The 24974-nt window shown below is 38.1% G+C and overlaps 1 protein-coding gene across 2 annotated transcripts; it reads left to right on the top strand.

The window, feature by feature from the left end:
* Positions 1–7: 7 nt before the first annotated feature.
* On the top strand, positions 8–23761 carry WARS1 (tryptophanyl-tRNA synthetase 1). Of its 2 annotated transcripts, XM_051620305.1 has the most exons (12): positions 8–84; positions 1961–2016; positions 5649–5842; positions 6954–7158; positions 12816–12924; positions 13763–13882; positions 14468–14650; positions 15959–16059; positions 17696–17808; positions 18970–19143; positions 22108–22248; positions 23291–23761. In XM_051620305.1, exons 3-12 carry the CDS (start codon positions 5729–5731, stop codon positions 23447–23449), a joined length of 1419 nt encoding a protein of 472 aa, XP_051476265.1. In that variant the 5' UTR covers positions 8–84; positions 1961–2016; positions 5649–5728; the 3' UTR covers positions 23450–23761. The 2 variants fall into 2 exon arrangements, with proteins under 2 accessions (XP_051476265.1, XP_051476266.1); XM_051620306.1 differs by lacking the exon at positions 1961–2016.
* The last annotated feature ends 1213 nt before the right edge of the window (positions 23762–24974 follow it).

Below are 24974 nucleotides of genomic sequence, written 5' to 3'. Positions count from 1 at the left end.
GCGGCGCGCGGGCTGAGGGTGATGCAATGGCAGTGACAGGGAGCTGAGGGAGCCGGGTCGGGTCGGGCAGGGCCTGGGCGAGAGGTGAGTCGGGCCGGAACGGGGATGGCGCCTCGGTGGGAGACCCCGGCGGGCAGGAGGGGGTTTCCTTGGGCGGTTACTGCCGGCCCGGCGGCGGGTGCAGAGCGCTGGGAGTGGGGGGGTCTCTGCTGGACATGTTTCCCCCCTTCCTCCTCCCCTCCCTTTGCCAGACGTCGATGCTCTTGAGGGATTTTGTTTCCCCGCTCCCGGCGGAGCAGCAGCCCCTGTGGCTACATCGCCAACGAGTCGGGAGAGAAAGCCCTTTTCCCGGGGAAGCGGTGGCAGGGGGGAGCGCTGACCGCTGCCAGACGGGGCCCAGCGCAGGGAGGGCAGGGCTGGCGGGTGCCTGGGCCCTGCCCGGGCCGGCCTGTGGCAGGGAGGTGTTGCAGGGCTCCAGAGTTAGAAACGTGAGCTTGCTGTTTCGTTTTATGCTCAACCGTTCCTGCACACCAGCTTAGCTATTAACAGCTGTAGTATGCAAAGGATTCATATTGGACTTGCTTCCGATGGGAGAGGCTGAGTGGCCAAATTATCATCTCTGGGAGCGGGAACAAGTCTTGCACGTTTTTATGGGAATTTCGTAGATAAATTGATTAATGCCATGACAAGGAAGGCAAGTCTACTATAAAATGCAGCCTATGTTCGAGTATTTCTCGTGACACATTTAACACAACATCTGTGTGCATACTATCTGCTTGAATTTCCCTTTTCAGTTTTTGTTTTACTTGCAGGAGGCAAAACAGTTTTCAGGAACATAAGTGCTGTTAGACTTAAATTCACATCTTTTCATTTCTTCATTAAAACTGGGGGAGGACACACACACTTTTGTATTGGTGTTGTCTTTGGAAGTCTTGATATACCTTCATGCAATGTTTGTCATGGAAGAGCTCTTCTTAGCATGAAGTGAAAGCCTGTTCTTTGACTCTCAGGTCTCTAATTTACCCAAATCAGATAGCAAACAGTGAAAATTACTGTTCATCTGTGATTGCCCTCCAGCTGGGAGGAGAGGAAAATACAGTTGGTTTCTGATACCTAGGCCAAGGAATATTTTTGAGCTTTGTTCCATGACGGTTTAATATTCTGAAACAGTCACAAGAGCAGTACCCATTACAAGTTACCATGCATTGCTTAGATAGAAAAGGCACACAATTCTTGGCTTTCAGTTTCACAGGCTTTTAAGTTCATCTTAGACTCTGATCCTAAATGTCCTAGTACTCCGTTCTCAGGTTCCAGTGTATCCTTTTAGTTCTCCAAATCTGTTTGCATATGGTATCTAATGTGTCTGGGACTGTTAGTCATAATACCAATAATACCAATAAGAAATAATACCAGTAAGAAAGCAAGAAAAAACATCCTGATAAAATGCAGACTATCTGTATCTTTTAAACTATTCACAATTGCAATTATGAATTTCAAAAGAAAATAAATTATTTCAGCAAGTAAGAACAATACTGAAGTAAATAGAGATAAGTTTTAGGTAGCAGTCAGCATCTTCTGCATTCTATAATCAGAATATACTCATCTTTTGATGCAGTGACTGGAATGCTTTTGCTGTCTCTTAATGGCAGTGCATCTTCATTTGGGATTCTTTGCTCAGTTTAAATCCATAACATTCCAAACTTTTTAAAGACTCTTTCCGTTTTACTGCTCTCCAGCTGTGACTTTTCAGCCTTTAGGAATGGAAACGATCTCACAGTAGGAAAGTACGTTCAGGAAGTAAGTTAAAACACCAAATCACCATTTGTTCTACACCACAGAATAAATCTTGTTTACGTATTTCTATTTCGTAAAATTTGAAGCCCATTAATATAACTGGCATATTCCTACAGAAAGGGTGTGAGTCTTCATAAACATTTATTCTCTAAACTTTCTTTTTCAGATAAAAATATTGTACCCATGAAAAAGAGGAAAGCACTAGTATCCAAATAAAATAATGTAAGTAAACTGAAAGAATACAGCTTCAAATTAACACTGCCAAACTGCAAATAATCAAGCTTGAAGAGATTGATAGTAGATTAAAACTTAAGTATTACTGATAATATGTTAGTCTTATTTTTCAATAATCTAAATATGAGATCAGTGTTAATAGACTAAGAAAATTAAATTAGCCAGTGGATGTATACACTTCTGGGTTTCCTCAGAATATTCACCTGGACCTGAAATCTGGGAATATTGCAGCTGTCTGATAAACAGAGCCTTAATGCTGGATATGTTTTGGTAACCAACAGGTTAGTAAAGTAACCTTCATAAGTTTTATAGACAGGTGAAGGTTTTTTACAATGGCAGTTTAAATATATACTCTGTAAATATAACCAAGGTTGTGATTAGGCTGATTATTTCGTACAAGGAAGGCTTTGAAATACTGCTGAACAACTAATGCAATTGCTACAGGCTTTTGTTTGGGTTTTTTTAATTATTTATTTTTTTTTAATTCTGGGATAAAGAAGCCATATGAATGTTGTTTTTCAGAGAATTACACAATTATTGAGCCTGGGAAAGACCTCTGAGATCATAAAGTCCAGCCAACGACCATGGCACTAAGTGTCATATCCAGTCTTTCCTTAAACACCTCCAGGGATGGTGATTCCACCACTTCCCTGGGCAGTCCATTCCAGTGTCTAAACACCCTGTCTGTAAGGAAGTGCTTCCTAATATCCCCTGGTGCAGTTTCAGGCTGTGCCCTCTCATCCTGTCACTAGTTGCTTGGGAGAAGAGCCCGACCCCCACCTGACTACAACCTCCCTTCAGATAGTTGTAGCTGTTTATTAACAGCTTTTATAATTCACATCAGTTACATACATATCTTCTAATTTCAATCTATCTACTCATGCTCCATGTGTAGCAGTAGATCAGTAGCATGCTAGGGAATCTCTCCAGAAAGACTTCCTTTGGAAGTCAGCAGGACTATACATGGGCCCAGAGTTCTTCCTCCATGGACCTGGGCAGAGCATGACAGGAACACTTGGGGTGAATGCTCTGTTTCCATCACAGCACTGTTTGCACCTCAGTATGTAGTGAACTAACTCTGCCAGCTTGCATTGTGTTTGTCGCAATCACATCTGAATACAATGCATGTAAATAAGCATCATTTTCTTAATTAAGATGACATCACTTCCCTTAAGAAAAAAAGCTTTACAATAGCTCGTGTGATGGCATAAATCAAACACATCAGGCTGTAAGGCAGCACTTTACAGCCCTGGTCAAGTTGCAGTGATAGTTTTAATGGAAAATTTACTTTTCCCTCAGCTCACTTGTCATGAGGATCTGCACCGTTAACTCATTTTAACAGCCTTGGGTTTTATGAAGTTATTTTATCATTCTCTATATGCTTTTCTGTGTACCCTGGTACTGCTGTATGTTCAGCCCAAATGGATTCATTTGAGGTAGCTGCAGTTTCGCAATTTCACTTACAATGTTTTTCTTACAGATGGTGTCCTCCTTACCCGCTTTTAACACTTACTTTCTTCTGTGTAAATATGGCAAGCTCACTATAACCAGAGCCATAATGGTTTAACATCAAATTATTGCTTGTTTAATTCTCTGTTCTGAGTATTTAAGCAGCATGATGCTTGAATTTTTACCCCAAAAAAATTATTCAGAGCATGTGTACTTCTAACATCATCATTTTGTATAGAGAGCTGCTGAGCATGAATCATTTTTTTAAGTAAGGATCTCTGAAAATAAGGAATTCTGCCTTTGCAGTTGAAATTAGTTTTCACTCATGGCAAGTTGATATCAGATTGACTGGGTTTCTTACACATAAATGAAACTATTTTTAGGTCAGAGATCATCTGAAGACAATTTATCAAGTAATTTTAGAAAAATAAGAATATATTGCTGGGATACCATGAATTGCTGTGCCACCTTTATGGGAGGCATATGTAAGAAAGTATGAGCTTATGTCTAACATTTTAGGTTATAGATCTCAGATTTAGATTAAGATATCTCTGTTGTAGGGTGAAAATTATTTTAATGCATTTGATAACAGAACCTGTGGGCTTACTGAACATTTTAACAGCATTATTTAACTTTCTATACTCCCTGTGTTAGTGTACTATGAACTATGCAGTTGTAGTTTTCTAAAGTCTCACTTGCTGTTAATTAATAGACTGCTAAGAAACTTTCAGATGCAATGCTATAGATCCTAACCTGGGAGAGAAGCCCATTTGTGCAAGCACGTCTGTGCTCTGTGCTAGGAAGCTCCAGTGATCAAGGTATAAGTTGGACAGGAAAACTGCTTTGTCATCTCCTAGAGTTATTTTTCCTATGTACTGCCTAGAAATGAATAGTTTCTTAAATTTACAGCCTATTGCCTACCCAAGGACTGATTGTTCTTTAGAAAACAGCATTTCTCACTTATCATCAGTGTGTTTTGTAACCTCTGGAGGAATCGTAGAATCTTAGGGGTTGGAAGGGACCTCGAAAGATCATCTAGTCCAACCCCCCCGCCACAGCAGGGTCACCTAGAGCACATCACACAGGAAGGCGTCCAGGCGGGTTTTGAATGTCTCCAGAGAAGGAGACTCCACAACCTCTCTGGGCAGCCTGTTCCAGTGCTCTGTCACTCTTACAGTAAAAAATTTTTTTCTGATATTCACCTTAAACCTCCTGTGCTCCAATTTGTATCCATTACTCCTTGTCCTATCACTGGTCATCACTAAAAAAAGCTTAACTCCATCTTCTTGACACTCACCCTTTACGTATTTGTAAACATTGATGAGGTCCCCCCTCAGTCTCCTTTTCTCCAAACTAAAGAGACCCAGCTCCCTCAGCCTTTCCTCATAAGGGAGATGTTCCACTCCCTTAATCATCTTTGTGGCTCTGCGCTGGACTCTTTCCAGCACTTCCCTGTCCTTCTTGAACTGAGGGGCCCAGAACTGGACACAATACTCCAGATGCGGCCTCACCAATGCAGAATAGAGGGGGAGGAGAACCTCTCTTGACCTACTAACCACACCCTTTCTAATACACCCCAGGATGCCATTGGCCTTCTTAGCCACAAGGGCACACTGCTGGCTCATGGTCATCCTCCTGTCTAGCAGGACCCCCAGATCCCTTTCACCTACAAAGGAAAGCAGTACAGAAGATGCTTGACCTTTTCTATATCATTTTTTGGGCTGAAGTACTATGTTACATATATTAAGACAATTCCATGTGACAGCTATACAAATCTCATAATAATTTAGAATTTGACAGAGTATCAAGTTGTGCAAAAACATTAACTAATCAGGAATCAGGTAACCTCTGCCAACTGTTCTGAGATGCTCTTAATCATACATATTTTTAATTACTTTTACTTTTGCCAGGAATTTGACTTTGAAAAGGTGTTCTACTGTTAAATACATAGACAAGCACATTAAGCATGATCTCTAAACTTATCTGGGACTCTTGTCAGTCTCAGTCCATTTCTGTATGAAACTGAAGCTCTTTGTATTAGTGACTTCTTTATCAGTCTGATGTGATTAGCATTAGGCAAGGGATTGGTGTAGCTTTTATATTCTTACTCTGTTCATCTCATCTTCAAGGTATACATGAAAGAATATAACATACTCTTTTTTGCCCTACAGTTCTTGTGCTGCTGATCTGAATCTACAAGCCAGAGAACTGGAAGACATTAATTGTAAATAAACAGAACTTTTGCAGAAAAATGGCTGATAGTCCAAACTGTGATTTGGAATCTCTGAGTCCACTACAGCTGTTTGAAAGAGTAACTGAACAAGGAGAGAAAGTCAGAGCACTTAAAGCTGGAAAAGCACCAAAGGTATTTCCATTTCATGTTTTGTTTTGAACCCATCCTTTTTCAAGTTAGGTCTGTCTTCAGGACTGCTGAAGACTATGATTTTTCTGAGGTCTATTTTGTATTGCAGTAAGAAAAAAGTCTTGTTAAAAATATTTATATCCATTTTGTGAACTGTGGACGTACCTGGAGCAAGGTAGTCACTAGGAAGAGCAAAGTTTTTACTCCTGAAGTAAAAACGGAGTCACAGGCTTAGAAGTCTGCAGTTGTCATGCTGTGTGACAGGATCCAGTGTGTTTTGTTTTCAAGTAAAATTTATATCACTTGCAATCTTCCCGAGTTTTAGATGCTTCAGTAATATCTTTTCCTCTATGTATTATCATACACGTTAGCAAATATGTCACGCTGGGACTGCACTGACAGTCCTGCTTAATCTTCCTTAAGTAATTAATAATTTGCCATAAATTTCAGGTTCCCTTTTCTGTCATCACTAAGAGGGCAGAGAGAGCTCAGTTTTAATATGGGCTCACTTAGTCTAATGCCTGTGGGAGTAAGAAGCCTTAAAAACTGAGAGTCAAATAAAATATTGATCTACTTACTACTTGCATGAGATGTTACAATAGCTTTGTTTTGAAAAGGTCATATCAATTAAAGTGGTAAAGAAAAATTGGTTCTAGTTTGTCTTCAAGTCTGTCAGTGAATTGTAATGGGTAAATTATTCTAAGGTGAGCCACTAAAAGTGTTGTAAAATAAATGAGATAATTTGTAATATATTTATATGTATGAGACATTTGTGCTTAAAATGTTAAGCTTGTTATACCCCTGAAAAGCAGGCAAGCGGGTTTTTTTCCCTCAGGCAGAAATTGAAAAGTGAGACTGAGGTGCTTTAAATATCTTTGCAATGGTGATGTTCTAAATTCTGCCAGTTGAGAAACAGTCACCTGCTATTTGCTTTTCTTTTACCTTTGGTGGTGATACTGCTAACATATAAAGAAAGGCTTAGATTTTGTGAATAGTGCAATTCAAGCCAAAGCGTGGATGCAGGATTTGGAAGGGTTAGGACATAAATGTAATTGTCCATCTTAATTATGTTATGTCAAACAGCCTTTTTGTTTGTTTGTTTTCCTTTATTCAGGATGAAATTGATGCAGCAGTGAGGATGCTGTTATCATTAAAACTGTCATATAAAACAACAACAGGGCAAGATTACCAGGCAGGCTTGCCTCCAAAAGATCTTTTAATAAACAATGGTACAACTGAAGAAGAGGATGAGGATTTTGTGGACCCCTGGAATGTGCAGACATCAAATGCTAAAGGCGTGGATTATGACAAACTCATAGGTATAATCCTTTCTTGACTGCTACTAAGAAATTTATGTCAAATGATCCTTAATGACCACAAATGCCACAAGGTATCATAACAAATCCTGATAAACATTATAGGTATCTTTTAATTTGTGTCTTAGCACTCATGTCTAAAGAACTTGCTGTAGTAATTGAGAATGTCCCAGGTAGGGTTCTCCTATGGCAGGCTTAAATACTTTACAAAGAACTTTTTGGTTTAAAATCAAAATTTTAGTGTTAAAAGTTTTGCTTGCAGTTTGCTTTTTGGCATAAGAACTGTTATTATATGTTAATTAAGACACTATGACTGAGTACCTGCATCTTCTGTGGCTGTGATGCAGAAGAGCTGGAGCCTAGAGCATTCTGACGAAGCTGTAGGGTTCTTCATACCATCTCTCCACATCTGCCTCAACTTCCAAATCAGGGAGAGCAGAGATGATCCAAAACTAATGCAGAAATCTCTTAAGTGTAATGACTCCCTCACAAGACACACTATCAAGCAGTCAAGTGCTGGCTGGGATGAAAAAGATGCAACTTACTAAAAAAGTGTGCATGTAATGGAAAATATTTTAGACAGGGATCTTACAAAACTTGAAGAGTTTTGTAATTTAAGGAACAGGGATTTAGTTAATTTCCTTAATGGTTTTACAGTCCACTTTTCATAGCTTGTTTGAGTCTAACATAGAAACGGATGAGAGAACTATTAATTTTTACCTTTTTTTTTAAATTATTGTCATTCTTCAATCTGTGTTTAGTACCTCAGTGAAAATTCTTTAGCAGTTGTACATTGCTGGTGTCTGCTTAGCATATTGTTTCTCATAATAGAGCTATACCCTTATGCATCAGAAACCCTGTATTTGCTTTGGGGCGGTCAGTTACTAATGTCAGCATTCTGTTAATTCAGTGTGATTTTACTGTAAGATACTGTCAAATGTATCTGCATATTAGCTTAGTCTGCAGAAGGTAATAAGGAACATGTTGGAAAGGGAGAAATACACAAAGAGATACATTAGTGGGAGAGAGGAAAGAAAGATAATAGAATCTAGAAATGGACAAGATCTTTCATCCTCTTGTTAATTGTGTAGGAGGCATGGAGTAGGTTTTTTATTTTATTTTGGAGGGGTTCTAAGTCTTGCAGAAAAGTGGAAAGAGTACAGTACTTGTGTTGGCACAATCTTAAGATCTTTCTGAGAATGACTAGCATGACTTCACTGTAAATCAATTTTCTAAAACCACGCGAAGCCTAACAGCACTGTTCTTTTTTCCAGGAACTGTTTGGTTTTGTGTATATGTGTGGCCTTTCAATCTATGCTACAATGGCAGGCTAGCCTGAAAGGTTTTTTTATTTTCTACACTGCTTGCAAATTGGAGGAATTTGCTGGATGAGTCATTTTGCTTGTTCTAAGTGAGGTGCTGGAAATTTTTTAGAGAAGAATCCTAGCTGAGCCACTTCAGGAAGTGAAAAAGTTACTGCTTGATATTGATTAACTTCCTGCTGTCCCCACCCTGCCTCCCCCCTGCCTTTTAGAAATAATAATTAGAAGTATTGTTGAAGAACTTGACATCTGATAGCTCTTACCATAAAGGATATTCTTGTGCCACCTATAATCTGTTTATTTCTAGGGTTACCAGAAAATGTTGCCAGTGTCTTTGTGTTTACTCAGACACTGAGGAAATGGAAGTGCCAAAAACACTCTGTAACTGAAAGAGATATTCTTGTCAAATGGTTGCCCTAGACGTGCACTTAAGCGTATGGTTGCACAACAAAACAGCCTGAAGATATTCTGAGAAGAAAGGTTCTATTAGCCAAGTACTAGATGTGAACATCCCTGGAGAATGTTATTTGTTTGAACATAAACAAGAAGCAGAGGGATGAGTGAGAAAGAGCTTCGCATGCTAACTGTGTTGATACTGCAGTGAGCTGGGTACTGCAAGTGATACAAAATGGTTGAGGTTGGTGGGGATCACTGGAGATCATCTACTCAACGCCCCTTCTTAAAGTAGAGAAGGTTGCACAGGAGCTTGTCAGGTATGAGTTTTGTTATCTCCAAGGATCCCATGACCTCCTTGGGCAACCTGTTCTGATATTTGACCATGTGCACAATACGAAGGTTTTTGTTATGCTTAAATAGAACTTCCTTTATTTCAGACTGTGCCTGTTGTCTCTTGTCCTTTCTCTGGGCATCACTGAGAAAAGTCTGGTGCTGACTTCTGTACTCCCCTAATCAGATATTTGTACACATTGATAAACTTACTCCTGAGCCTTCTCTTCCCCAGATTCAGCAATCCCAACTCACTCAACCTCTCCTCATATCGACAGATGCTCTAAGTCCTTGATCTTCATGACCCTTTGCTAGTTTCAGTTTGTCCATGTCTGTATAAGGAAGCCCAAAACTGGACCTGATGCTGCAGGTGTGTCTCATGAGCGCTGAGTGAGAGGGGAAGAATCACCTCCCTTGACATTCTGTCTGTGCTGTTCCTAATGCAGCCCCTAAGGCTGTTGACCTAATGTCACAGAAGGGCATTCCTGGCTTATGTTCAATTCCTTGTCTGCCAGGACCCTAGTACCCCAAGGTCTTTCTCTGCCAAGCTGCCTTCCAGCCAGTTGGCCCCTGCCTGTTCCAGTATACAGATTTATTCCTCCTCAGATTCAGGACTTTGCATTCCCTTTTGTTGAACTTCATTATATTCTTGTCAGCCCATTTCTACAGCCTGCTGAGGTCCCTCTGAATGGCAGCACAACCATTTGTTGTGTCAGCTATCCTTCCCAGGATTTTTTCATCTGTGAACTTGCTGAGGGTGTGCTCTGTGCCATCTTCCACATCATTAATGAAGATAATAAACAGTACTGGCTGCAGTATCAGCCCCCTGGAGTACACAAATAATGTTGGGTTCCAGCTGGACTTTGCTGGTGACAGACCCCCAGAGCTTGGCAGTTCAGCCAGTTTTCAGTTCACCTTACTGTCCACTTAACTAGTCCAGACTGCATCAGGTATCCGTGGGAATGAGATGGGAGATGGTTCCAAAAACCTTACTAAGATTGAGATAAAGAATATCCACTCTTCATGCCTAGTAGGGTAGTCATATATCATAGAAGGCTGTTAAGTTGGTCTGGTGTGATTTCTCATTAATAAATCCATACTGACTACTCCCAGCCACCTTGATGTCTTAAATGATGTTTGGGAATGGTTTCCAGGATTATTTGCTCCTACACATGCCCAGAGACTGAGGTGAGGCTGGCCAGCCTGTAGTTTCACAGTTCCTTCTTCTTATCCTTCAAGGTAGGAGTGGCATTTGCTTTCTTCCAGCCCCCAGGAACCTCTCCCAATAACCACAGCTGTTCAAAGATTATTGAGATTGGCCTGGTCAGTAAAGTTACTTTATAACAAATTAGTTATTAGTTTTCTCTATGCACATATACCATGGCAATGGCAAAGAAGAAAAGTACACCATAAATGTACAGCAAATGCAAATATGTTTTTGAGCACAGCAGCTCTCGGGACTTCTTCTGCACAGTGAGATGAAAGCTGTCTTTTGGTAAAAGCTGTAACACTACATATCAAAAGCACATGAGGAATTTTTTTAAAGCTTGTTAAGGAGTGGAGACTGTCCTTGTTAGAAGCTGTTTAGGAAGGCAGATTCTTTGTGGATAGAGAGCCTAAAATGTTTTGTACATCTTCATAAGAGAAATAAGAGGAAATAGGTGGGGGAAAATGATCCAGCTTTTTAACAGGAAAGATGAAGGTGGGTAAAGGGAGTTGTGTAGTCTGTGAATGTTTAATAGAGATACTTGGGCATTCCCAGTGAAGTGTTCTATATATCAGAATCACTGCATTCTCAGTGATTAGGATGGCCACAGTTTTAAATAGTCTTTTTTGAGATGTTTGCAAAGCCTTGATGTACTAACAATAACCTCCATGCTGTGCTTCAAGTCTTTAGGGCACCCTGTGCCATAAAGGGATAGAAGGCCCCTTTTCTTTCCGCTTTCTGGGGAAGAAATTAGTCTAGTCTAGGAAAACAAGCCCAGAGTTTCTGAATATCTGGCTTTTAAAATTGCTCCAGTGTGCTTAATATTCCTTGCTGCCCCTACAGGTTAATTTTCTTTGTAAAATGAGTTGCATACCCAAGGCAGTACATTGGGTAACCAGCACAGGTAAAGAGCTCTGCCTGCAGCTGGTATCAGTTTTCCAGCAGTGTAAACTGTTGTGCTGTGCAGATAAGGATCATTACCATGTGCTAGGATGCAACATTAAAAGCCCACCTTCTCTGGTAGAAAGTTGAAGTCTTTGGAAGGACGGTTTGGTTAATTACAATGTTTCTTGAGGAAGACTTTTAATGTTACTTCCTTTTGGCTTGAAAAAGAAATTGACTGTTTAGGAGCAGGAACATGCATGGGGAGGGAATTAAAAGTAAACCTCATTCTGTGTGTGACATTCAAAATTATTGTATTTTCCACAGGGCAGAAGTAGAATAGTCCTGTAAGTCATAGTTTACTAGCTGCATAATGAACGACTTTAAATTAATTTATTTGTTTCTAATTACCTTAGGAAGCTCTCAAGATAGTTAAAATTTGCCAAGTGTCATGCATATGTTCCTGTGGAACAATTATTTTGTGTTACAGCTAGGAAGACCCTCAGTGTTTCTCCCATGTGAATATTTATCTTATAACCAGGGAATTTGCCAGTGTAGTCTCTTTTTAATCAAACAGTTGGATCTAGGTATTTTGTATATATAAAAATGTACTTTTACATCCAGAGTCTCTGGTTTGTTCTCTTGACTATTTTGGCAATTAATTAGTTAATCAATAATGCGAGTTGTTCTAATGCTGAATAGAGCAGAATAGTAGCTAAGAGTAGATTCTTGTCTAGATTTTTTTAATCAAGCCCAATTCATGGAGCATTGACCTGCGTATTAGGGCCCAAGAGTCAGGATTGGAGTATAGGAAGCTTCTCCTGTTCATTGTTATTGGGAATAGGAAAAAATATTGCTGTTTCACTCTGTCAGAACTTTTCTTGAATGAAATTACTACATCTACATTATTTTTATTGCTCAGTTGATTTGCTAAACCATCAAGTAGTAAGTCTGAAGTGCCTGCAATGGAGAGTATTATGTATTACCTTTTCAAGCCTCTTGAGGGGAGCAATGTCTGTAATCATATCCATATAAAAGATAAGTGCAGTTTGCAGAAGAATATTTAGGAATGGAAAGTGAAACACCATATGATCTGAGGGCAGAAAATTTAGACATCAAGAGAGGAACAGCCAGAACCTCACAGCCATTTTTATCCCTTGGCTTTCAGAGGCCAAGTTAGTGACCTGAATATGTTTCTTTGGAATGTCTTTTTGTTCTGAATATCAATACTCCTGCTATAAGGAGGCTGCAATTAGAATCAGTCACGAATGGAGCAATACTACAGGTTCTGGGTAGGCTGGGTCTCCTAGCATGGAGTTAGCATCAGAGGCAACTCCTGGCACTCCTAGCGAGAATCAGGAAAATCTAGCCGTTTTACGTTTTACCTGAGACTGGAAGGAGATGTCATTTTTAATTTAGGCTGCTTTGGTATGTTCTTAGTAAATCTAACATCTGCTTGTAGCTGTGCTGTGCTTAATATTTTTTTTTTTAATTTTTTTTGTATTTACATATCGTTATTCTAGTTCGGTTTGGCAGCAGTAAAATTGACACAGATCTGATCAATCGAATAGAAAGAGCTACTGGGCAAAAACCTCACCGCTTTCTACGTAGAGGGATCTTTTTCTCTCACAGGTAAGTTTTTCTTGGTTTGAAATTCAAAAAGGTTCAATTAGGTAGACCTTCTGTGAGCATTACTGAGAGAAACCTATCATCAGTAGAAGACCACCGAGGTAAGCCAACCTTTTTCATTTTAATTTAGCAGCCACTGCAGATTTCCCCTGGCAATATCTGAAACCCGTGGTTGCATCAGTTTCTGTTGTGTCCTCACTAATCCAAACTGAAGAAATGTGCACAGATTCTTTTGCTTTGTACTGTTTCCATTTTGTATTAGCAGCCAGGCAGAGGAATTGGCCTAGGCTCTTATGGTATCACTGGTGATTTCAGTAATGATCCATGTGGGCTGTGGACCTATGTCTCTGTGTTGTCAGAAAAAAGGCTCAGGGAATAATCTTAAGCACCAGCCTGCAAGTCATTTCAACTGTTTATTGTTAACATGCGTGGACTTTTGGACTGTGACAGCACATTTCAGATGGATGTCTGAGCATGGTTCAAGGCATAACTTCTACCAGAGACCATTCCAAGCTGGTTGTTTGAACCTGTCTGGGAAATGATTCCCAGCTCTCTTTTACTGGGCCTTAGAAATAATTATCCAACTATGTAATTTTAAAAGTTACACATTTTTAAATTTCAATTTAAAGATTAAATTTTAATTTTTCTTTGTCTTTTGCTTTTTTTTTCATGGAGACTAAAGGAGACACTTCAATTTAAAATAATGAGCAAACAAAAACCTTTTTTATTTCAAAGACACTTAACATGCTATATTTTATTTATAAATACTTTTGGCTTTAAAAGCACTAACATTTTTAATAGTAGCAAGAGTTACACCATGTTTTCTCTGTTTTATCTCTAGAGATATGGACCAAATCCTTGATGCTTATGAAAATAAGAAGTCCTTTTACCTTTATACAGGCAGAGGGCCATCCTCCCAAGCCATGCATATTGGTCATCTTATCCAATTTATATTTGCAAAGTAAGTTATTTCTACCATTTGTATTAATCAAAACATTTTTTCCTGAGCAAATGTTGAACATGGTTTAGGGAGCTGCCAAAATGAAACATGGCAAAGAGTTCTGTTTATCTGAGATGAATATTAATGTACTTAAATAATGCAGTTCTGCCTTTTCACTAATCCTTGCATCACCACAAAGCCCGCTTCCCTGTGCCCTTAACCATGTGAAATTCCTTAGGATTTTTGTTGTTCTTTAAAAACAAGTTTCTGATGAGACTTGGTAACATTTACTCTGTAATGTGGTGCCTGCAACAGATGGGCACAGAGACACTGGGCTTGGAGCTAAAAGTTTATTTTAATTCTGTTTCCATTGCAACTGGTGGCAGTTCTCATGTGTACAGGAAACAATAAGTGTGAGTCTTTTTTCCAGGTAAGTTGTCATTACATATGAGATGTTTATTCTGCTCAAATAAACAGAACAGCATAAAAATAAAAGAGAAGCAGACCTCTATATCCTTTTGTTTAAATGTAGAAAAAGATTTTAACTGAGAGACTTATGTCTTCATTTTAACTTACTTCAAGATAAATTTTTTCTGCTTTTATTAGGTGGTTACAAGAAGTATTTGATGTTCCCTTAATTATACAGTTAACTGATGATGAGAAGTACCTTTGGAAGGACCTAACGACTGAGAAAGCTCATGAATATGCTAGAGAAAATGCAAAAGACCTCATTGCATGTGGTTTTGACATCAATAAAACCTTTATATTTTCTGATTTAGACTATTTAGGGTAAGTATAAATTTCTTTAGGGTATTGTAATGAAGAGAAGCATCGGTATTTGCTCTCCAGCTTTGATAGCCAACAGTGTTTCAATAAATGTAATTAAACTTGAAAGATTCAAGATAAGTTTTACTAAAGTTAAAATAGAAACGTACATTTTTCTGCTCTGCAACGTTTTATGTAAATCCTATTGTCATTCTTCTGTATAACATATGAACAAATACTTGTCTGCAATGCTTAAATGCAAATTATGAAAAATATGTTAAACCAGCTAAATTGTAAAAACACCTCAACCACCAAGAAATCTCCAGATTTAAGATGGTATCAAAACCTTTGAGATGTGTTTACACTTCAACTCCACTAACAAACAGCATTTCAGCAACTCATTGTGGTCAATTAATTTAATAATACAGCATGAAAGATGACTATTTGAATTTTGAGTGAAATTTAAAGAAGATTTAAGAAAAAACTACTATTGGAACTGCCTTGTCAGATGGAAGAAGTTTTATGGCAGAGTTTAGAACTGAAGCTGAGGGCTTTGTTCTTCCTTGTGAAGTGATGAGCTTCCTTTAAGAGCTGGCTTAGAGAATATATGTTTTAGAGATGCCCTGTGTAACAGTCAGCCCCTAGAATGTGGAGCCTACAACACAATTTTTCTTCCTTTCACACCTGACTTTTCCTGCCTTAGAAAAGTTGCATTAACGCACATCTGCCCTGTGGCTGAATGAGAGTAGGTCACAGCTGCTGTTTCTTTTGCTCCAGCTCTTCAGCAGAAATTAGAAAAGGAACCTTGCTGTGCTATTTTTTATTTGAAAATGCTGCTGCTATATTTGATGACAGAGAAGGTCCAAACAGGAAACTCAGCCTGTAGAAAATGAGAATTTGGAGGATTTTAACTACTCTTCCTTTGATGAACTGCAGTGTCCTGTATGGGATACACACTGGGGATACCAGGCAGCACAGAAAACATGGTCCATTCAGGCTGCCTGGGTTCAGAGAAGCATAAGGCTCAGTAAACTTCAGGCTCTGTGAGGCATTTTTACACCATTTGCAAATCAAATTTTTTATTTGTTTATACAGTTAATTGTGACCAAATATCTCTAGTAAATCTTGTGGTAGGGAAGAATAAATTAAACTTTCAAGGTATAAAATCCTTCTTTGTAAGTAACTCTCCAGTTATCACCTCACCAAAAGACCAGAATAGTGAGATCTAATCCTGGCGTTGTTTTTACATTCTCAGCTTTTGGAGTGAAAGTTTCTACCTACACTTACCTGCTCTTGACTTCTTTTTTTATTTTTCCACTTTCTTTCTCATAGGACAAGTTCTGGATTCTACAAAAACATTGTCAAAGTTCAGAAGCATGTTACATTCAACCAAGTGAAAGGAATCTTTGGCTTTACAGACAGTGATTGCATTGGTAGGAAATTATATGACTTAATAGAAATGATGCTTGCTGTCACTTTCCATGCACTATTTAAGTAATTGTTTAAATAGAATAAAAACAGGAAACAGATGGGAAAAAGCAATAAGATCCATGTTTCTAAGCTGACTGTAAAAGGGTTTCTTTCAATATAGAAAACACTACAGTGGAATTTCTAGCATGATATCTAGCCTTTTGGCCTTAGAAACAGCAAAAGTAAAAAACATCAGTGTCAAAGTGCCCAGGATAGAGATTATTTTTTTTTAATAGTGATTGCAGCTATAGTCAGTTATGCCTCCTAGAAATTTCTATGCCAAAATTCTATAATAATTTTCTGAAGAGAAAAAACTTCATTAGTACACATGCATATACGTATATGAAAAAGTGAAGGAACACTCAAAAGCCTAATTATCACAGTGATAGGTAACTCTGTTTTCCACTTACTTCACTGCAATTACAAGTTTCTGTCACATTAGCCAAAAAAATATTCTGTGTCACCAATGACATTAAAACCTTGGTGTTCCTGAGCACTAAAATGATTCTTTGACCAGTAGTTGTGCCAGTGGCAGCTTTTCAGCCTTCACTGTAACCAAGAAACAGACTCCTACTTCTGTCTTAACAGTACACAAATAAACGTTGGTATCGTTATTATGACTTTATTACATGCTTAAAAAAATGTGCTTACTGCTTTCTGTTCTGAGATTTTGATCAGGAAAGCAAGTTGGTCACCCTGTGATTAAAAAATAAATGAGAGGTATAAAATCATAAAATCATTAAGGTTGGAAAAAGCCCCTAAGGTTAAGACCAACTGTGAACCCAACACCACCATGCCCACTAAGCCATGTCCTGAAGTGTCACATCTAGATGTTTTTTAACACCTCCAGGGATGGTGTTTCCACTGCTTCTTTGAGCAGCCTGTTCTAATGCTTGACTACACTTTCAGTAAAGACATTTTTCCTAATATTCAATCTTAAACCTCTCCTGGTGCAACTTGAGGCCATTTGCTCTCATCCTATTGCCTGTTACTTGGGAGAAGTGTCCAACACACACCTCATTACAACCTCCTTTCAGGTAGTGATAGAGAGCAATAAGGTCTCCCCTTAGCTCCTCTTTTGACTAAACAACCCCAGTTCCCTCAGCTGCTCCTCATAAGACTTGTTCTTCAGACCATTCACTAGCTTCATTGCCTTCTGAGATGCTTCATGAGTACAGCATGCATAGAGCAATGATTCCAAAATCTCAGAGGGGAATTTGTCTGATAAGTAGCTCTGTAGTCGTTCTCTCACAAAGAGAAAAAAAAAAAAAGAGCAGTTTGGAGTGATGATATAGTCAATTGTATTTCTGGGAAGGGTAGATAGTTGGATGATGAACAGGGTATGTGCTTGTGAGCCTTTCTGGAATGTTTGTGATCACAGCCTGCCTTTTTTGTTAGTTTCTATGTTAGTTAAAAGTTCGTTGACATCATAGAAGGTAAAGATGAAAAAGTTTCCTCAGATAAAGCAACACTTGATAAAGACGTTGGTTCTAACCAAGTATCTGAATTACATCTGCATTTTACCTATTTCAAAAAGTCATTTTTATTTAGCATTGCTTATGTTGGCCTCTTAGCTTTTCCAAACATGTTGTTTTCTAGGAAAGATCAGCTTTCCTGCTATTCAAGCTGCTCCATCCTTCAGTTCATCATTTCCACAGATCTTCAATGGCAAGGAGAACATTCAGTGTCTTATCCCATGTGGTATTGATCAGGTGAGAAAATCCTATCACTTGATTTGGTTTTCATCTTATTTGTTTTTGTAATGTCCCATTCAAGTTTTATGGTGGTGTATGGAAATATCTGTAAAACATTTCTGCAAGCACCTTTCTTGGGCAGTAGCTGAAGAGATAAAAAGGTGCTGTGCAGTGTCCTGACAAAGATGAAGGCTTAATTCAACAATCACGTGTTCATGCATTGCTCATTCCTGCCAGTCTTGGATCTGTGTCACTTCAACCCAGTTCACAGTGAACTGGGGTCTGTGAAAGCAGACAGTAAAATGTATGTGCAGGGTTACTGACCTGAGGGTAGGAAGAAACTTTTGGGCATTTCCATGGTAACTAGAACAAGATGTCGTGAGCTTAACTTGCAGCACAAGAGATTTACATTGAACCACAGGGGAAAACCTTCTGTCATAAGAATAGAGAAGAATATAGAATCCCAGAATGCCAGGTTGGAAGGGACCTCAAGCATCATCTCGTCCAAACTTTTTAGTTAATACTATTAGTACTATTTAGTTAATATTATACTTTATATGAGCATTGAAATAGTTTCCCAGAAAGGCTGCAGGACCTTAACAATTCAGATCTATATAGAGACGATGGAAGAACATCAGCTACAAATGGCAGTGGTAGTGCCATTACTTAGATGTGTTGTTTCTAGGAATCACATTCTGCACTGTCTTTAGCTATTTTAGTCACTGGGACTGCCACTGGAAGGCGATGTAATTACGTTAATTAGCCACAAGATTATGTAGTAATATTATTGCTGTTGGTTTAAGTCATATTGGCTGCACAGCTTGATCACTGGTTTAATTCAGATTCTGTGCTGGTTGTTAAATGCTTTGGGAGGAAGCTTGCATCTTAATCTGCATCCATATCCAGGCCTACTAAGCATAGTTTTCACAACTATTTGAATACTTTATAAATATGCAGATTAAGTGAGGGAACTAGAATGTACAGCAAGACTATGGAAATGATTAAAAAATTGATTTTGTTTGTTCCTCTGGATGAACTGGATTGGAAGTAGGTTCTGGAACATTTTGTGATTTGATGTTTGTTTTTTTTTCATGGGACAACCTGTCAAGGTGTGAACGAGTCTGCTTTTATATCAGTTTTTTTAACTTTATTCTGTATTTTTATTGATGGTTGTTCTAGGATCCTTATTTTAGAATGACCCGAGATGTGGCACCTAGGATTGGCCAGCCTAAACCAGCCCTACTGCACTCAGTCTTCTTCCCAGCCTTGCAAGGAGCACAGACAAAAATGAGTGCTAGTGACCCAAACTCCTCCATCTTCCTCACAGATACACCCAAGCAAATCAAGACAAAGGTAAGGACCTGCAAAATTTGAGAGCACAAAGTTTTATAACAAAGGGTGGTGGTCCTCACGGTTACAGTGGTAACTTTTAAATATTTTTAATATATCTGCATCCTTTTTTCATACCTTCAAGAATTGACCAAGTTATGTAAATATGGCTAGCCTATCAAATACAATCTTTTGCCTTGCCAACTAGTCTTAGCAGTACAAACATTAGCTAGAATAGTGTATAAAACATTGTGTTTGTTTATCTGCTATCTGCAGAACAGTGGGGGTAAAAAAAGCTGTGGAGGCTCATGCTCCAAAAATAAATATTATGTTGCCATAGTTTTGAAATCTGAGAGTCTGTGATGTAAGTCAAATAAACAGTTCATTCTCTTGACTGCCTGTCCATGCAGGAAGCACTAAGCATTGCAGTGGCAGTTACTACACAGGTTAGATTTCTCCTGGTGCTTGAGGGCCTGCTGTTGCCATGCATTTCTCCCTCCAATTCACAAATAAATATTATGTTGAATTTCACCTAAGTTTTAGAAGGGTTATTTTCTCCTATCTGAGTATATTCGCTGTGCCCCTTTTAACTCAAAGGAAAATTCCACTTACATAGTGTTAGATTATTTAGTTTGGCAAAATTTCACCTGTTTTGTGTTATTTAAAAAAAAAAATAAATCAGGCTTTGGAAAAGGATTTATAGGTATGATAAACAGGCATGAAATAACTGTGTCATAAAAAGATAAAGGAGGTATATACTGTTTCTGCTGGGTGGGCATGGATTAATTATCCTATGGTTGATAAACTCACATATAGGTCAGATTCTTCTGCAGTTGTCTCAGAATGATTAATTATCTTATGTAAAAACTGATTAAACAATAACTTTCTGAAGAACTGGAATTCTTCATGTGTTTACATTATCATATATTCTACAGTTTCACAGTTGCTTTTTTAAAAAAGCCTATAATTTCAGAACAGAGGGTGCATGGTTAGTGGTAATATCAGTAATACTCTTCAGTGTTTTCCTGGAAAGTAGCTACTAACCTGCAAAGACATCCAAGAAGCCTTACATCCAATTAATTAAATCCTATTTCTGCTCACCTTAAACTAGTTGGAAAAATAACAAAATAATTCTAGCTATTTGGAATATAAAAGCTATAAAGAGAAAATTTGGAACATAAAGTACTGAGTAAGGAGGACAAACTGATTTATTTCAGCTTCTGAAGCCCGTGAGAAAGTAGTCTGTGAAAATAGAGCTTGAGTGAAGTATTGTTATGGCCAATACATAAAAACATAGAGTAAGAAAGGTGACTTCTGATGATGGATGAAGAGAGGAAAAGACAGTGCCACTGCTGCACAAGAAAAATATGACTGCTTACAGCATTTTTCATATTACTAGTATATTGCTAAGTAATGAGGTTCCAAACTTAGAGGTAATAGAAGATGAAAAATTACTAGATATTGGGAAAGGCTGAGAAGCTTCTGAGAAATCAAGGAGATGAATGGCAACATTACAATAAACTGTTCTTATTTCACCTGTCAGCACCAAATTGCAGCTCAATTATTTACTTGTTTTCCTAGACACTGTTCTTTGGATTCTAAGTCTGTACTAATTCAGGGAAAAGATAAGTGCATAACTGTAGATAAATCATTGAAACCCTCAGTCATGAAGTGGGTACCAGAATATGTAAAAAATAAACTTGAGCTTCATATAGGGAACATTTTGTATTAAACAGTAATGTGCCTTCACCTGGCATATGTATTTAATCCCTTTCACCTTGGTAATAAGACAAACTGTAGGGTTGAGGGACATAGGAAAAAATTCATATAAAGAATCTGGTAAGGAGACAGATGAGGGGAAGTGCAAAACAGTAGGTAAAAAACTTAGTTTTTCAGATACTGAGACAGCTATTCAGGCTGCCCTATAATATAAGAATAGATGTCATGTGGCAGATGGCAGTTTTATTTTCTTAAGAAATTCATCAGTACGTTTTTTTAAATGTAATTTGTTGCCACAAGACATTGTCTGTAACGTAGTGGTTAGAAAGATTCAAAAAAGCACTAGGCAGTCATACACATAAGAAGAATGTTCAGAGATTATAAATCTGTATCAGTTCCTAGACATGACAACTAAAAAGAATAAATCTACTTCCTATGCATGTGTGTCTCTTGGCTGGTTAGTGATGGTATCTGAAAAGATGTGGGAGCCAAATGAAAGCTCAACTTATGGTTGAGAAATACTTTTTTTCCTCTTCCTGGCAACTCATTTTCTTTAACTTTGTAGGAAGGTTAGCATCCTATGAGAATTCTACCCATCTATACATTTTTTAAATAGACCTGTGGCTTCTGAATTTACTGGGAATGGGATTAACAGGTAGATCTATCAGTAGTGCAGTTCATGTCCCCATAGGAAGCTGTGCTTTAAAAGAGGGAGGGAGAATCAACAAGTGTTCCATTTTTAAACTGAACAATCAGGCCTTTGTCTAATTTTAGCCATTCTAGCCAAAGTTTTATAATCTTTAACTTTGCTTTTTCTTCTTTTCATTTTCCCTGAGAAGAGGAGAAGATTAGGTTCTCTCTAGCATCTCTTCAAGATTCTCCATGCCTTCTTTGGCTCTCTCAAAATTGATTTCCTGATGGACTGAATATCTTATTATTTCTTACGTAAAGTACATTTCCTCTAGGCACAAATTCTATCCAACAGACAACAGCTTCAGCTAAAAGGACTTAAAACATTTTTTAGTTAATCTTGAGTGGATTATTTTTCATTTTTGCTTCATTTCTGTTCTAGCTATGCTGCCTGGGCAGTGTGTATATAGGCATTTTTCCCTGCTGGATTCTAATGACCTTTACTGCATTAAATTGCCCCACTCACCCTTCAGCTAATCCCTAATATAAAATTTGGAGGATAATGATACACTCTGTTTATAATATAGTAACCCAGAATTTGGTAGGAATTGCACCATAAAATTATGATGTTCTTTTCAGATTAACAAGCATGCCTTCTCAGGAGGCAGAGATACAATTGAAGAGCACAGGAAGTACGGAGGTAACTGTGATGTTGACGTGTCTTTTATGTACCTGACTTTCTTCCTAGAAGATGATGACAGGCTTGAACAACTGAAGCAGGTAAGTAGCCAGATTGAAGATAATATTATTCATCCCTCACTATGAGTACAAAGCTGTAAGTCTTCCTAGGAGCCTTCTCTAGGAAGGTAATTGTGTTGTTATTCTTGGACTCTCCATGTTGTTGTTTCTAATTGTGTAGTATGCTCTGCCAGTACCTAAGTACTCTGCAAAATTGCAAAAGCTCATGTCAAAAACTTGCTAGTGTTTTGGTTTTTTTGTATAATCTGAAGAAATGTAATAGCTGTGAGGAACTGATTCACGCATCCCAAGCAAAAACCGCTTCATATAGGTTTAAGGAAAATGCAGTTTATCTGGCAGACTTTCATGCCCAGGGCTGGTAGCAAGATGTTTCACTTCCTTCAGCTACCTGCCCATCATCAGTACCAGGCAGTGCACGTGCTTTGGAAGGCAGTGTCTGTATTTGGTAGGACCATGTCACACTGGTTTTCAGCTTTTCCCTGCCAGGAACAGCCACAACCTCTTCTCTGGCCTTCTAGTCCTTCCCACACAAGAATGGGATTGGTCAGCTAGTAATCCTCATGCACACTGTGAATTATCAACTGTGAATAGGACTGCTAGTGTGAGCCTAGATTCTGAGTGCTTTCACTATGAAAAGGATACTAATCACATTGAACTTCTTACCCAAATGCAGTGAAGAGAAAAATAGGGTAATTTGTACCTCTTATTGCAAAAAACAGCTTAGGGTGACTGTTTCATTTGAACTGGGATTCTGGGGAGAATAATTGGTGGTTCCATGCAAACAATTACAGGATTTCTCAGATAAATTATTGTGAATCTTGCTTATTCAGTCCATATAAATTGTCACATATGAAATTGCCCAAGTGCCCTAATCTTTTAAAAGGCAAAAAGCAATTTTGCAAGTTATATTTTCAGAGCCATGCTACATGATCTTCTAACACATGTGCTTATTTTCGAGACCTCCAAATCTGTATTTGCTAGGGCCAGGGTTTTAAAGAAATACTTGTCACTGAGTCTTTGTTCCATATAGCACCGTATTTAGCAAGTAACACTTTCTTGACAGGCATATACAAGTGGGGAGTTGCTCACAGGGGAGCTGAAGAAGGTTCTTATTGAAACGTTGCAGCCCTTCGTAGCAGCTCATCAAGAGAGACGGAAGCAGGTGACAGATGAGGTGGTGAAGCAGTTCATGACTCCACGGAAGCTGGCTTTTGAATTCTGAAGAAATGTATATGCAATTTAACACTTGATAAACCAAAATCAAGTCATTGGTGTCTTCTATTATATGTCATCACTCCCTAATTATGTACAGCCTGCAATCAGTGCTTTATAAATAATACTGTTAATGAGTTAACTACAATGAAGGTTATTAGAGTACAGGAGAAGTTTAAAATAAGACTCGTATCTATTTAAAATCAGAATATACAAGACAGAATTGCCCCATGTTGCAGAAAAGCATGTCTGTCAGCACAACACTGTATTTAATTGTATTTCATGTTGAAAATATAAATAAAACTTCCATTTTGACGATAAAGCCTAGCTTGGAAATTATTTTAGATGTGTTGCTAAGAGGTCATACCTCAAACTAATAAATGGTAGCTCTATTTTTTTTTGTCCCGTGTACCTTGGTTTACTAGACTGCATGGACTTTTAGGCTGCTGGGAACACGCTGCATACAAAAAGATTTTTCATGTTACAAAGTAGATTACAGAATGACTTAGGCCAGGGATCAAGACAGAAAGAATGGAGATTTGTGAGCTGAACACGGGAGAAAGAATGTCAGGTTTTGCCATCTATTGTCTTCCTCTTTGACATGGGGCATGTTGCAGAAATCTCACTGTACTTTTGTTTCCACAGCTATTGAACTGGTCTGACTGCCTCTGGAGGGAGGAGGTTATCACAAGGTTATACAATTCCTTCACATACTCAGGTGGAAGATAATATAGCTATGCAAACTTTAGTTTCTAGTCATAAAAAATACCAAGTGTTAAATCATGCCATAAAAATTAAGTTGTTGCTGGACACAGGGTTGCTTCTAGTACTGTCTGTGTTGAGTTACTGCACCAAGTTATTTAAACTAAAGGTGCTTATTTTAAGATGTATTCCAGTGAGAAAATATACTTTGTTAAAATACCTCGTGTAATATTTAATTATATCCTTTCTTAACAAGAACTTCAGTGTCTTTGCTATGATTTATGTAAGAAACATTCATATTATTGGCTAATTTGTTTTAATAGGTACAGTACTGAATGCAAACTGTTAGGTCTGTCTTGTATTTATATAGAATAGAAAATTGCTAGCTCAGGCTTAGTCTTATCTACATCAAATAAAAATACCTTTGATAACCCAGGTGGGCATTGATGTGTGGTATTTGCAAATAATTTTAAAATATAAGGAAGGTAGAAATGAGATGTGAAAAGTTTAAACTTTAATGGGTGTTGGGCCTAGTGGACATGTATCAACTGTAGCATTGTCTTAAAAGTGGCAAAGTAATTCATAAGCAAGAAAATAGCTTCTTAAATCTAGTAGTAAACGAACTAATTATTGGTTACTGTAGACTTTAATTGTGACCTTCCTGTTCTTGCAGTGCACTCTTTGTCATCTTTAGACTATACATAAAATATAAGGCTTAAATTGACTTTTTATGGGCTTTTACAAATTCATAATGCACATTTCTTCTTTAAAATATTATATGCAGATCTGTCCTGCAAGATTTGTTTCATTCATTCAGGAAAGAGGAATATGCT

This window comes from Apus apus, chromosome 5 (genome assembly GCF_020740795.1).
Source record: "Apus apus isolate bApuApu2 chromosome 5, bApuApu2.pri.cur, whole genome shotgun sequence".
NCBI classification, from domain to species: domain Eukaryota; kingdom Metazoa; phylum Chordata; class Aves; order Apodiformes; family Apodidae; genus Apus; species Apus apus.
The sequence above is the reverse complement of the archived record's forward strand: the minus strand, read 5'-3'. Positions and strand labels throughout refer to the sequence as shown.